Here is an 11,421-nt window from a genome sequence, read left to right as displayed (position 1 = left end):
TATATATATATATATATATTATTATATGAGTCAATTTGAACACTATCCGTTAAGTTTATTGTGTCAAAATTTTAAATTCTATCATAACTCATTAATATAACCGATTAATATGACACGACTTATTTTGACCTGTTAGATAATATTACAAAATAGGTTAACACGGTCCAACTCGATCCGTTTCAATTCGTTTATATAAATAGATCGAACAAACTTGAAATTAATCTGTTTGACTTGATTAAATTTGGCATAATTTTATATAAATATTAAAATCACAATATCTATAAAAAATGTGAAACTAATTACAAGTCTAAAATTACAATCTAAACAATAAAAATATCAAAATTAAAATTTCAATAATTTTACTTTTAGGTATAAGGATATAATTGTAATTTTAACTTTCTTAACGGATCATAACGGATCAAAACAGATTGACACATTATCAACTTATTAAGCAATCGTGTATTGATTGATAATGTGTCAACCCATTTTGATCTAAACCCATTAAGATTAAACACAAACCCACTATTATTGTGTCGTATTCGTATTGAATTAACGGATCATATCACATATTATCACCCTTACCGTTCATCCCCGCCCATGTCTTTTACGCATTAGAGTATCGATATTGGTTTAGTCAAATGTTAATATAAACACATATTTAATTAACAATTTCACCTTTTTTTACCGCATTGGATTAGCCACATACAAATTTTTTGCTTACTATAAATAATATTTCTACAAATTTTGTTTACCATCCATCCTTTATTTTATTAATTTTTCTCTCCCCTCCAACTTGCTCTCTCTCACCTGACGCTTTATTCTTCTCTCTCCTCCCACTTTTCCTTTTCCTTTTTATTTTCTTCATTGTATTAGTGTATATTTGTTGATGAATAACTATTTACTACTCATAGTTTATTTTAAATTTTTTATTTTTTTTATCATTTTTTCAAGTATGTTTTTAATATCATTAACTATTAAGAAAAAATTTAAAAAATATATAATTTTACTAATAATCACTTCCTTAATCATTAAGTAAAATAAAAAATTAAAAAAATCAAATATAAAATTAATAGTAAATGAGTAGTAAGATGGTAGTAATCCTATCATTTTCTATTTGTTGATATTCAATTTTAAGACGGTAGAATTAGGCTGCGTTTAGATATTGAACTGAGTTGAGTTAAGATGTTATAATATTATTGAAATATTATTTTTTAATATTATTATTATTTTAAAATTTAAAAAAATTAAATTATTTATTATATTTTGTATTAGAACTTGAAAAAGTTATAATGATGAGTTGAGATAGATTTATTAACCAAACGAAGCCGTATATATTTGTAAATCTTATGTAATGAGTTTTAATTGTAAAATATATATATATATATATAAAAAAAGGTTAATTTTAGGAAAAAATTAATAATAAAAAATAATATTTTATTATTATTTTAGTTAAAAAATACATAATTCAACGCGTAAATCTTTCTTAAATGGCAAAAGCAGCATCCAAAATATGTGATTTTGTATTTGTATTTCGCTACACCATTATCAATGCTATTTAGAACTGATAGGTACAGGGAAACGTTATACAAAACTACTTTATACAGAAAAAATACATATATGTTTTTTTAAAATAGTAAAATTTATTATTGAAAATTTTTTTTTTTTTTATATAGATATGATTTGCTCACATTTCAAAAAAAATATTAACCTAGACTTGCACACCAAATTATAAAATTCAGTTCTTCAATAAGAAATGTTTGTAACATGCCTCCAGATATATTTCAAAAAATAAAAAATAAAGTTACGCAGCCTAATAACTTAAAGGATGCGCCCCATGTTGATTGGTGTACCGTCCAGTCTAAAATTTTTTTTATATATATATTTTTAATATATTTAAATATTTTTTAAAAAAAATATTAATATATTTAAAATTACTTCTTTAATCATTTAAGTTAAAAATAAAAATTTACGAAGCGGTCATAAAAGTAGTGTTTCTCTAACTTAAAATTTATAAATTTAGGATGTGTGTGGATGTTAAATTGAGTTGAGTTGTGATGATAAAATATTATTAGAATATTATTTTTTAATATTATTATTATTTTAAAATTTAAAAAAGTTGAATTATTTATTATATTTTATATTAAAATTTGAAAAAATTATAATGATAAATTGAGATGAATCGGAGTGAATTTGATAAACAAACGAAGCCTAATGAAATTAGGGCAGTGTGTTGAGTCTTGACTCGATCCAGGGAGCATATTACCTGTTGTCCTCGGCCTTACAGGCCTACTGAAAAGTATAACGCAAAGTCTTGATGACCGAGTCCGTCCATCCTCAACATCACCGTACGTCATTCCAAGAACTGAATTGAACGGGACCCGTTATGGGGAGTAGAGCAACGCGTGCAAACTGCAAACACGCGCTCTCTTTCTCACTGTGTAAAACCCTACTACTCGCCCCAAGAAGTCCAATCTGCTCAGAGCCTCAAACCCAATTCCCTCCCATACACTTCTCCACACTGCTTCAGTCCAGCTCTTCTACAGCCTACAGCCCCTCTCTCTCTCTCTCTCTCTCTCTCTCTCTCTCTCTACATATATATATATATATATAACAATAGTGTTGCATAAACCAGTCTCTGAGATCAACTAAAAAAATGGCATTTCTCGTTCTCCTACTGATCTTTCTGATCACATCTCCATCGCTCTTCGTTACTCACTCACATTCCCAGCTCAGCTTGGACTACTACGATAAATCATGCCCACCATTCAGCCAAATCGTCCAAGAAACCATCATCAACAAGCAGATCAACACCCCAACCACCGCAGCCGCAACCCTCCGCCTCTTCTTCCACGACTGCCTCCTTAACGGCTGCGACGCCTCCATCCTCATCTCATCCACCCCCTTCAACTCCGCCGAGCGCGATGCCGACATCAACCTCTCTCTCCCAGGAGACGCGTTCGACGTCGTCGTCCGCGCCAAGATCGCTCTCGAACTTGCCTGTCCCAGCACCGTCTCTTGCGCCGACATCTTAGCCGTTACCACGCGCGACCTCATCAGCATGGTGGGTGGTCCCTACTACAATGTGCTCTTGGGACGCAAAGACGGGCGCGTCTCCGAAGCATCCCATGTCGAAGGCAAACTTCCAAGACCCACAATGTCTGTCTCTGAAATCATTAAGCTTTTCGCATCTAATGGGTTCTCGATCCAAGAAACGGTGGCCTTGTGCGGTGCTCACACTATTGGGTTCTCTCATTGTAAAGAATTTAGCTCCGGGATCTATAACTACAGCGAGTATTCGCAGTACAATCCTAGGTTTGCTCGGGAGCTGCAGAAAGCTTGCGCGGAGTATCAGAAGAACCCTACATTGTCCGTGTTCAATGACATCATGACTCCAAACAAGTTCGATAACATGTACTTCCAGAATCTGCCCAAGGGGTTGGGGCTGTTGAGGTCGGATCACGGGCTGTACAGTGATTCGAGGACGAGGCCGTTCGTGGAAATGTACGCGGCGGACCAGAACAACTTCTTTGAGGCGTTTGGGAAGGCAATGGAGAAGCTGAGTTTGCACAAGGTCAAAAAGGGGACGCAAGGAGAGATTCGGCGCAGGTGTGATGCGTTTAACTGATAATCGGCTGGAACCTTTTTCAAAGATTGTTTCTATTTGCTGTGATTTTGTGGTGAGTGAGGACGATTTCTTTCTTCTTCTTTTTTTATAATTATTTTTCATTTTTGGATTATGCGGATCTGGTAATATATTTACACCATTTGTATCCATATAATATTTTTAAGCTCAAATATACACATTAGTTATTTTATTTTCTGGATCACTTCTCTTTTGCCTTCATGATTTGTATAAAGCGATCATGGTGCAGCTGCGCAGAAAAAGCTCCCTCTCTTCTTCCTTTTAATTCTGTCTCCTTTTTCCATTTGTAAGGGTGAATTTGGTTACATAAAATTAAATTATCTTATCTTATATAATTATTTTAAATTTTTATATAAAACATAATAAATAATTTAATTTTTAAAATTTTAAAATTTTAAAATAAAAATTATATTATAATAATATTTTATTTAATTTTTAACAAAACAATTCATTGTAATGGTAGATGAATTATTAATTAAGAAGTTGTAGTAATCTTATTTCTTGTTTAGTGTACTTAATTACAATTAAATTAGGCGTGTAAGAAAGTAAAAAAGGCAATAGTAGAAGGGTAAGATGCTATTCGATATTTGAATCTCGAGGGATGTGTATTGTCATCAAGTGAAATAGAACTAAAATTGAATTAGGTTCCTTCCTCTTAATTTATCTTAATTTGAGCTTTCAATCATCACTTCTATGCCCTTAACTTTTGTGGTCGCTAAGGGGCAAAACAAATAATGAGAAAATGTCCTATACTTTACTTAAGGGGTCAATGGCTATCTTGCTGGACTTCCAGCTCTTGCTAAATTTGGATGCCTTCGGACCTCAAAAGCACCACAAAAGTTACTTGTCCTCAATGGAGATCTACTTCCCACAGTTTTGACTGAAAATCTTCATTAATTTCAGCTTGTGATTGTCAAGCGTGGCTTACTTTCGGGAACGCTGGATGTTTGTTCATTCCAAGGAGACGATTGTTGTAATCTTGTTTTGTTGTAAAGAAGTGTTAGATCCATCTCAGTTTGTGAACTTTCTTTTTAAGATCTCTTTATAGCCAAGCGTTTTTCATATCAATTTTAATTTAGCATCACATTCATCCAACGGTTAATCAAAATCACATACATGTGAATATCGTGGTCACTACATAATGGAGTTAACATCTAAGTCCAATAATTTGCACCATATTGGCATATTTGATTATAACAAGCTATAATCATAAATTATACAACTGCTACGTAATCACTTTGAAAAAAATAAATAAAATATGACTCACATAAAAAAAATTAATTTTTTAATAATAGATCTTATAATTTTTCAAAACGATTATATAATATTTACACACTTTACAATTGTATATAAAATTAATGATGTTTTTGTACAAAAAGAATCGACCAGAGACTACGTGTCAGAGAGGATAACACGTCTTTTTCTTTTCTCTTTTTTCTTTTTTTTCTATCCTCTTTTTTTTCTTTCTTCTTTCTTCTTCTTTTTTTTTTTTTTTTGGTCCAGAAAAGCATGCAATGTGCGCATTAAGTATAATAAAAGATAATGATAAGATTACTGTCTTTCTACTACCCATTTACTACTATTTTTGTATTTTTATTTTTTATTATAATAAAACCACCTCACCTATGCAGTACTTTATATGTGGAATTCTCTCTTTATCCCATGCTAACTTCTGAAGCAGTGACAAAATGAATCTTGATGACTAAATACTTTGATGTTTCACCATGCAATCCTCCACACTTTGTTATGAACAAATCAATCAAGATCTGTTTTTAAGCAAGTGCTTTTCAGGTCAATATTACAGGAAGCAATCCTCTCTAAATGCAGCCACTCCTAAAAAGCAATCCTCTCACATCTCAACCTCAATAATACATACACTCAGTAAACTTGTTAATGTATACTCCAATTTTAGGATTACAACAGATATCTCCAAAGGAGATGAAGCAATTTAACTTCTGCAGTTATGGCTGTCGTGGTCTAGACTGGGGCAAGAGAGCTAGGAGAATCTTCTTCCTTGGTCCCTTCATATTAAGCAGCTTTTGTGAGAACAGATTCACATCATAGTAAATTAGCAGCACAGAGGGGTTCACAGTGGAAGCAATTTATGCATTGATATGGTAGAAAAAAATAAAACACAATAGTAAGATACCAACAGAAGTAACTTTTGCACCGAAAAACAATATCAAACAGAATTTCTTGAGAGTGAAATCACAATACCATTGGTATCCCCATCTCCTTGAGGTCCTTATCACCCATCTGCTTCAAGGCCGTCATGTCCACCTACAGATCAGATAATTTAACTATTAAGATAATTGGTTCATGCATTTCCAAGGTTCACTGCTCTGTATAGACTGAAGCTTCTTGTGGTAGTAGTTTCTTAGTTTTCACGTGGAACATAAATCCTCACAGCACGTAAGATTTACCAACTTTCTGAAAATCATGTAACATTTGCTTATAAATTCCATCAGTCAAACTAGAGAAAGCTCATACATTAGTTCTCTCTCTCTCTCTGTGTTATAAACAGGTGAATTACCTCTTCAGCCCTGAAAAGAATGTTGTACTTCCCCAAACCAAGTGATTGCAACAGGCCATCAACAGTGACAGATTCAACTACCTATAGAAAAACCACTCAATAAAGATATATCAGGATGCATGCATGACCATAGATGACTAACAGCAATTAAATACAACCATCAAAGTGGACAAAATCAAAAATATAAACAAACCAGCTCTTCTGAAAATAAACTGAAGTGGTGCAGCAGCAAACAAAATCATACCGTATGAGAACTTTTCTGCCCAAAGCTAGTCATAGGTGCAAGCTGTGTAACTGGCTTGGAATTTTCAAGAGGACCTTTCATGGTAAAGGGCGCAGAACTTATTGGCCTAGAAGTAGCATTACTGTTCAAAAACCATCCAGCTCTTGAGGGATCAGCTACCCTTACTGATGATACTTGCCGCACGTCCTCAAAGCTTACGGGTGGTGGGAGCCCCCTTGAAGCTTTAAACCTTGATCTTTCCATGGGTGGCATTTGCCACAAAATACCACTTTCTGTTGGCTCGGACCTCTGATGCATCATGTTATGACTCACTAAAGGCTGACTAGTTTTAGTTTTTGAAAACTTTTTGCGTTGATCCATCTTCCTACGCTCTTCAGCAGCCCTATGAATTCGTTTCAGGCTTTTGCGCATCAGTTTCAACCGGAGATCATCTCGACTAATCCCAAGATCTTCACTCATATAAGGGTACCAGAGTCAGGGCAAATGAACCATATACAGAACAAGAGATTATAAAGAAAAACATATATATGAGCAAGATTGGTTGTCACCATGCACTCCATCATCATCCCAACTCCAGTTAATACCATCTCCTCGCTGACTGCAAATCATATATAACCAATCAGCACAGCTTGAAATAAATTTTCTGACAGCTGAATCAGAAACACAAAAACCCTCCGAGTGCCATAAACAAAACCGTGATGCCATGTTTTATGAAATTAGGTGTCCTGTAACTGCCATCCGTATTTGGTCAATCAGATAAGCTAGGAATAAAACGAATTAAAACGTTCAAATTCTTTCATCACTTTGAACCTAATTAAGAAAACAGCCGGCGGCATTAGAGCTGCTTGATGAAAAAAGGTGGAATGAATGCATCTGACAGACCCTAGCATGAATAAGCTGGGTTCACTAGAGGAAACCACATAAAAATATACCCAAAGATTCAAAATCCTTGTTCTTACTTTCCTACTACGCAGCACCCCAATAAAGCTTCTCTTACATTTCCTTATATAATGAAGAGATGTATTTTGAGTGTCTCAGGAGCCTATAGAGTTCTACCGTAATGGTAAACTAGAAAATCAGTCGCCGAAAATATTTTTCAAAACCAACAACCTAGAGGATCCCAAAAAAATGATAGTACTATATTTTAAATTCGAAAATAAAAAGAACAACTCGAACCGCTTGCTTGTTGACGAGGACAAATTATTGGCACTACTCCCTTTCTCCCCCCAAAAACGTTTGCTGCCAGTCATTGCTTTAGTATCGGCATGTGGATGCGCATACTCTTTTACTCTTCCTCCCCTCTTTACCACCTGCGAAAAAATCGAATCACATTAACATTCAATCAAAACCCCATACACAAACAATAGATTTAACTCAGTTTAATAAAAAAAAATAGACACTTTTCCATAATCAGAATCCGGAAACTTATTAGTCAGTTCAAGTACACACAAAAAGTGGTATGCAGAGTGGAGTCACTAAACAAATAGTTCAATAATAAAAAAAATTAGAAGTTATTATCACCAAAACGACCCCAAAACCTAATTGAAAAGCCCCAATTCTCCCTTTACGAGTTTAATTCCTTTTCTTTTCCCACAGTTTCCCAGCAACCAAAGGGCAGAACCCAATCATACTGCTAAAAAACTTAACAAACAAACACACACACGTACCTGACGAGAGGGACCGAGAGTGATTGTGAAACGTGGCTCCGACATTTTCCGAGAGCGAAACGATGGGCCTTCGTGGAGATCTAAGAAAGACCTAAGTTTGATGCATCATAGCATCGAAGGGAAATTCGAGTCGAGGAGTGACGAAACCAAAGTTCGAAAGCGATTAGAGAGCATCATTTATGTACATTGCCAGCAGCAGAAAGAAGAAAAAAGAATATAGGATGATATTGATTTCTTCTTCAAGAAGGTAAAATTGGGAGATGGGGTCAACAGGTCAAGTCAGTGTAATGGGCCGGGCCTAGATGTTCACGCTCCTGAGGCCCACTTCTGACCCTAACTCTTTTACCAACATAGACTGTTCCTTTTTTTTTTTCAAGATCCGGAAGAAAGCTTATTTCTTTAATGAATTCTCAAGAATAATACTCGAATATAAATTTTAAAATTATACTCATTTTTTTTAATTAAAAGTATTTTTTCTGTCATATATAATTTTCAAAATTATTTTAAAATAAACCGGAATCAACTTCTAAATAAAATACAAAAACCAGTTAAACTTTTTCAATTTCAAAATAAAAATTATATTTAAACAAATTTTCAACTTTGTAATATCTTTATTTAACTATTTATCTCGCATTTCTCAAAATCTAATAAAAAATCTTAACTCTAACAATTTTACTATTTTTTATAAATATTCTAAATGTCGAAATGAACCTTATATATATGAACATTTGGTACATGTAAATGCACTTGTATCTATTTTGTATTTACATCCTCTAATGGGTGTTACAATTTACACATCCCGGATCAAGTTAGTTTGCATATGTGTGTAGATGTCTCAAAATCAGAAAGAGCACAAAAAAGTTTCTAGCTGATGATCACTAGGAACCATATCATCATTTGCCAACATTAATCAATTCTGTTAATTGTCTTGATCATGAACCAAAAAAAAAATTTTATTTGCAGTCTTCAAGTACTATTTTGAGAATGATATTATTGTAATTTTAAAAAATTTTAAAGATAAAATTGACTAAGTTTACATTGTAATCTCCAAATAGAGACTGTACGTAGCATTAATACTCTGGACCAAAATATTCGAATATATTAACATAAATGACTTTGATTTCCTAGATGCTTGGCAACAGCAAACAGTAATAACGATATAGCTACCTTTCTCTCATAGAAACACATGGACAGTTCCAGAACTCCTGCCCAACCTCGGCAGCTTTGTCATCAAAGATAAAAATATTTAGCCATCGGACAGAACTTAAGTTAAACAAGGTCCACTGATAACCCAATACTGAATGCCTAGCTAGCTGTGACACTTTGTACGTGCATGTGTGTTTAAGAAGATGTCGTTATGCATACATCATCATTTGAAACCACCCGCGGACAGATCAAGTACTTCAGTTAAACAGGTAGTTTGAACATCAAGGGCAATCAGATCCTCAGATGGCGGAAGGAATCACATATAAACAAAAGGGAAGCTGCATCCTAAACTCCTACGAAGAGACATCGATACTTGGAGACTGCTTGATCCACTGCGCCTAACATTAACATCAACCCTTTTGGGGGCCCGTCTGAGGTTGTATTAAATCTAGTTTGCAGCCATCTCAAGGAATCTACCCGCCCAGTATTCAATCAGCTAATTCAGGCACTTCACATAATGTAATTTATATACGATTAATTAAATTCATGAGCTTGAGTATGATGAATACCAATAACAACGGATATTTGAAGAAAACTTGCGCCTATTTAATGTCTCTGGGGGGGCTTGGGAGCCTAACTAATTAACCTTTACGTACGTGACTTGTTGAAGAAAGAATATATCTACTTCAGATGAGTGTTGTAATTTGTATATTTATTATATACGTATCAGCCATGTAGCATAATATCATTGTAAACGGGGGGAATCGAGTGACTTTTAAGTTTTAGCCATAAAGACAACAAGAGTTGGACAGGCAAATACACCAACTCTATATATAGATCAGCTCGTGAGGGGGGTGTTAATGGAAGCCCTGAGAGTCACATTGGAATTCAGATACGGGACGTCTCGTCGTTGAAGGACATGCAGATCAGTAGGCATATCTACTTTATTATAATAAGTGGTTATCTAATTGTAAATAGTAATTTTTATTATTTTTCTATTAACTTTTCTTGTTTTTCTGTTAAGTTCTGTTTTATCAAAAGATTTTTAAAACTCTTGACTATTTGATGTGTAACTCCCTTATAGAATTTAATGAAAAATCATGTTTTATCAAAAGATCCTTAAGATCCTTGATCATTTGACGTGTAGCTCCATTATAAAATTTAATGAATGATCATGTTTTACCAAAAAACCCTTAATAACCCCGCAATTAGATATTTTGCTGAGGTTTAGATTTTTTTTTTAATCTTAAATATATTTTTTTATCTTTCTTTAATTTTATATTTTTTTAAACAAATAAATTACTAACTTTTTTATTTTTTTTTATTTAAATCATTATATCAGGGGATCTCAAGATTAATGCATCCGAGGCCGTTCCCGTGTGTATATAGACCTACGCAGTTGATCTTAATTTGGCTCAGAAGAGGTTTTTAATGTTTTGAGTAAATTATAATTCACAGATCCAGCTGCAAATTCTCAGAGCCATCTCTCATGTTTGGACTTCCATGCAAATGGCATATATATTTGACTTGTGCAGGGTAATAACTCCGTTGAGTCTGTTCAGCATGCATGCATGCAGTATCCCTCTCACGAAATGAGCTTTTGGACGCTAGCTTCCAAAAAAAATCTTCTTTTTTTTTGTTCTTTCTTTTTCTCATGTATTTTTTTATCATTATAAATATTTTTAAAAATTATAAAAAATTTATAATATTATTAAAAAATATTTCTTTAATTATTAAGTAAAAAAATTAATACTAAGATGGATGGAAGAGCATCCTTTACATATAAGTTATAATTTGAGTACCATTTGACCCAGATAAAAAGAAAACAAAGCAGTTGCAACCGAGAGTGAGCCAGATAAGTTTAGTCGTCGCAAATGAGAATTACAACATTTTCTAAATCGTCGAGTGAGCCTAGCATATTTTGCGGCGAAACTTATAGATTTTGCGACGATGCTCACTCGCCGCAAAAAACTGCCAAAATTTAATTCGCTCGCTTTTGGCCTTTTTCATTTCCCTCCAGCCGCTCCCCATTCTCTTCCTAATCCGTCTTCGTCTCTCGTACGGTGCAAGAAAAACCTAGAGGTATTTCTCACCATCTCTCTCTCTCTCTCTCTTCATAGTAGACCCTCTCTCTCTCTCCACTGCAGATTTCTTGTGGGTTTGTTGCTTCGCGTTTGTGTTCTTTGTT

The 11,421-nt window shown here is 33.9% G+C and overlaps 2 protein-coding genes across 2 annotated transcripts; one reads left to right on the top strand and one right to left on the bottom strand.

Moving 5' to 3' along the window:
* Nucleotides 1-2,403: 2,403 nt before the first annotated feature.
* Nucleotides 2,404-3,820, top strand: LOC121252713 (peroxidase 63-like). The gene has a single exon (XM_041152484.1). It carries the CDS (start codon nt 2,654-2,656, stop codon nt 3,623-3,625), a length of 972 nt encoding a protein of 323 aa, XP_041008418.1. The 5' UTR covers nt 2,404-2,653; the 3' UTR covers nt 3,626-3,820.
* A 1,518-nt stretch (nt 3,821-5,338) lies between these two features.
* On the bottom strand, nt 5,339-8,305 carry LOC121252712 (ankyrin repeat and SAM domain-containing protein 6-like). The gene is made up of 7 exons (XM_041152483.1): nt 8,088-8,305; nt 7,597-7,730; nt 6,969-7,018; nt 6,421-6,869; nt 6,177-6,257; nt 5,861-5,923; nt 5,339-5,664 (listed from the first exon to the last, which is right to left on the bottom strand). The coding sequence occupies exons 1-7, from the start codon at nt 8,130-8,132 to the stop codon at nt 5,605-5,607; spliced, it is 882 nt and encodes a 293-aa protein (XP_041008417.1). The 5' UTR covers nt 8,133-8,305; the 3' UTR covers nt 5,339-5,604.
* Between the last annotated feature and the right edge of the window lie 3,116 nt (nt 8,306-11,421).

Source organism: Juglans microcarpa x Juglans regia, chromosome 2S (genome assembly GCF_004785595.1).
Source record: "Juglans microcarpa x Juglans regia isolate MS1-56 chromosome 2S, Jm3101_v1.0, whole genome shotgun sequence".
Taxonomy (NCBI): domain Eukaryota; kingdom Viridiplantae; phylum Streptophyta; class Magnoliopsida; order Fagales; family Juglandaceae; genus Juglans; species Juglans microcarpa x Juglans regia.
This window is presented reverse-complemented; position numbering and strand designations above follow the sequence as displayed.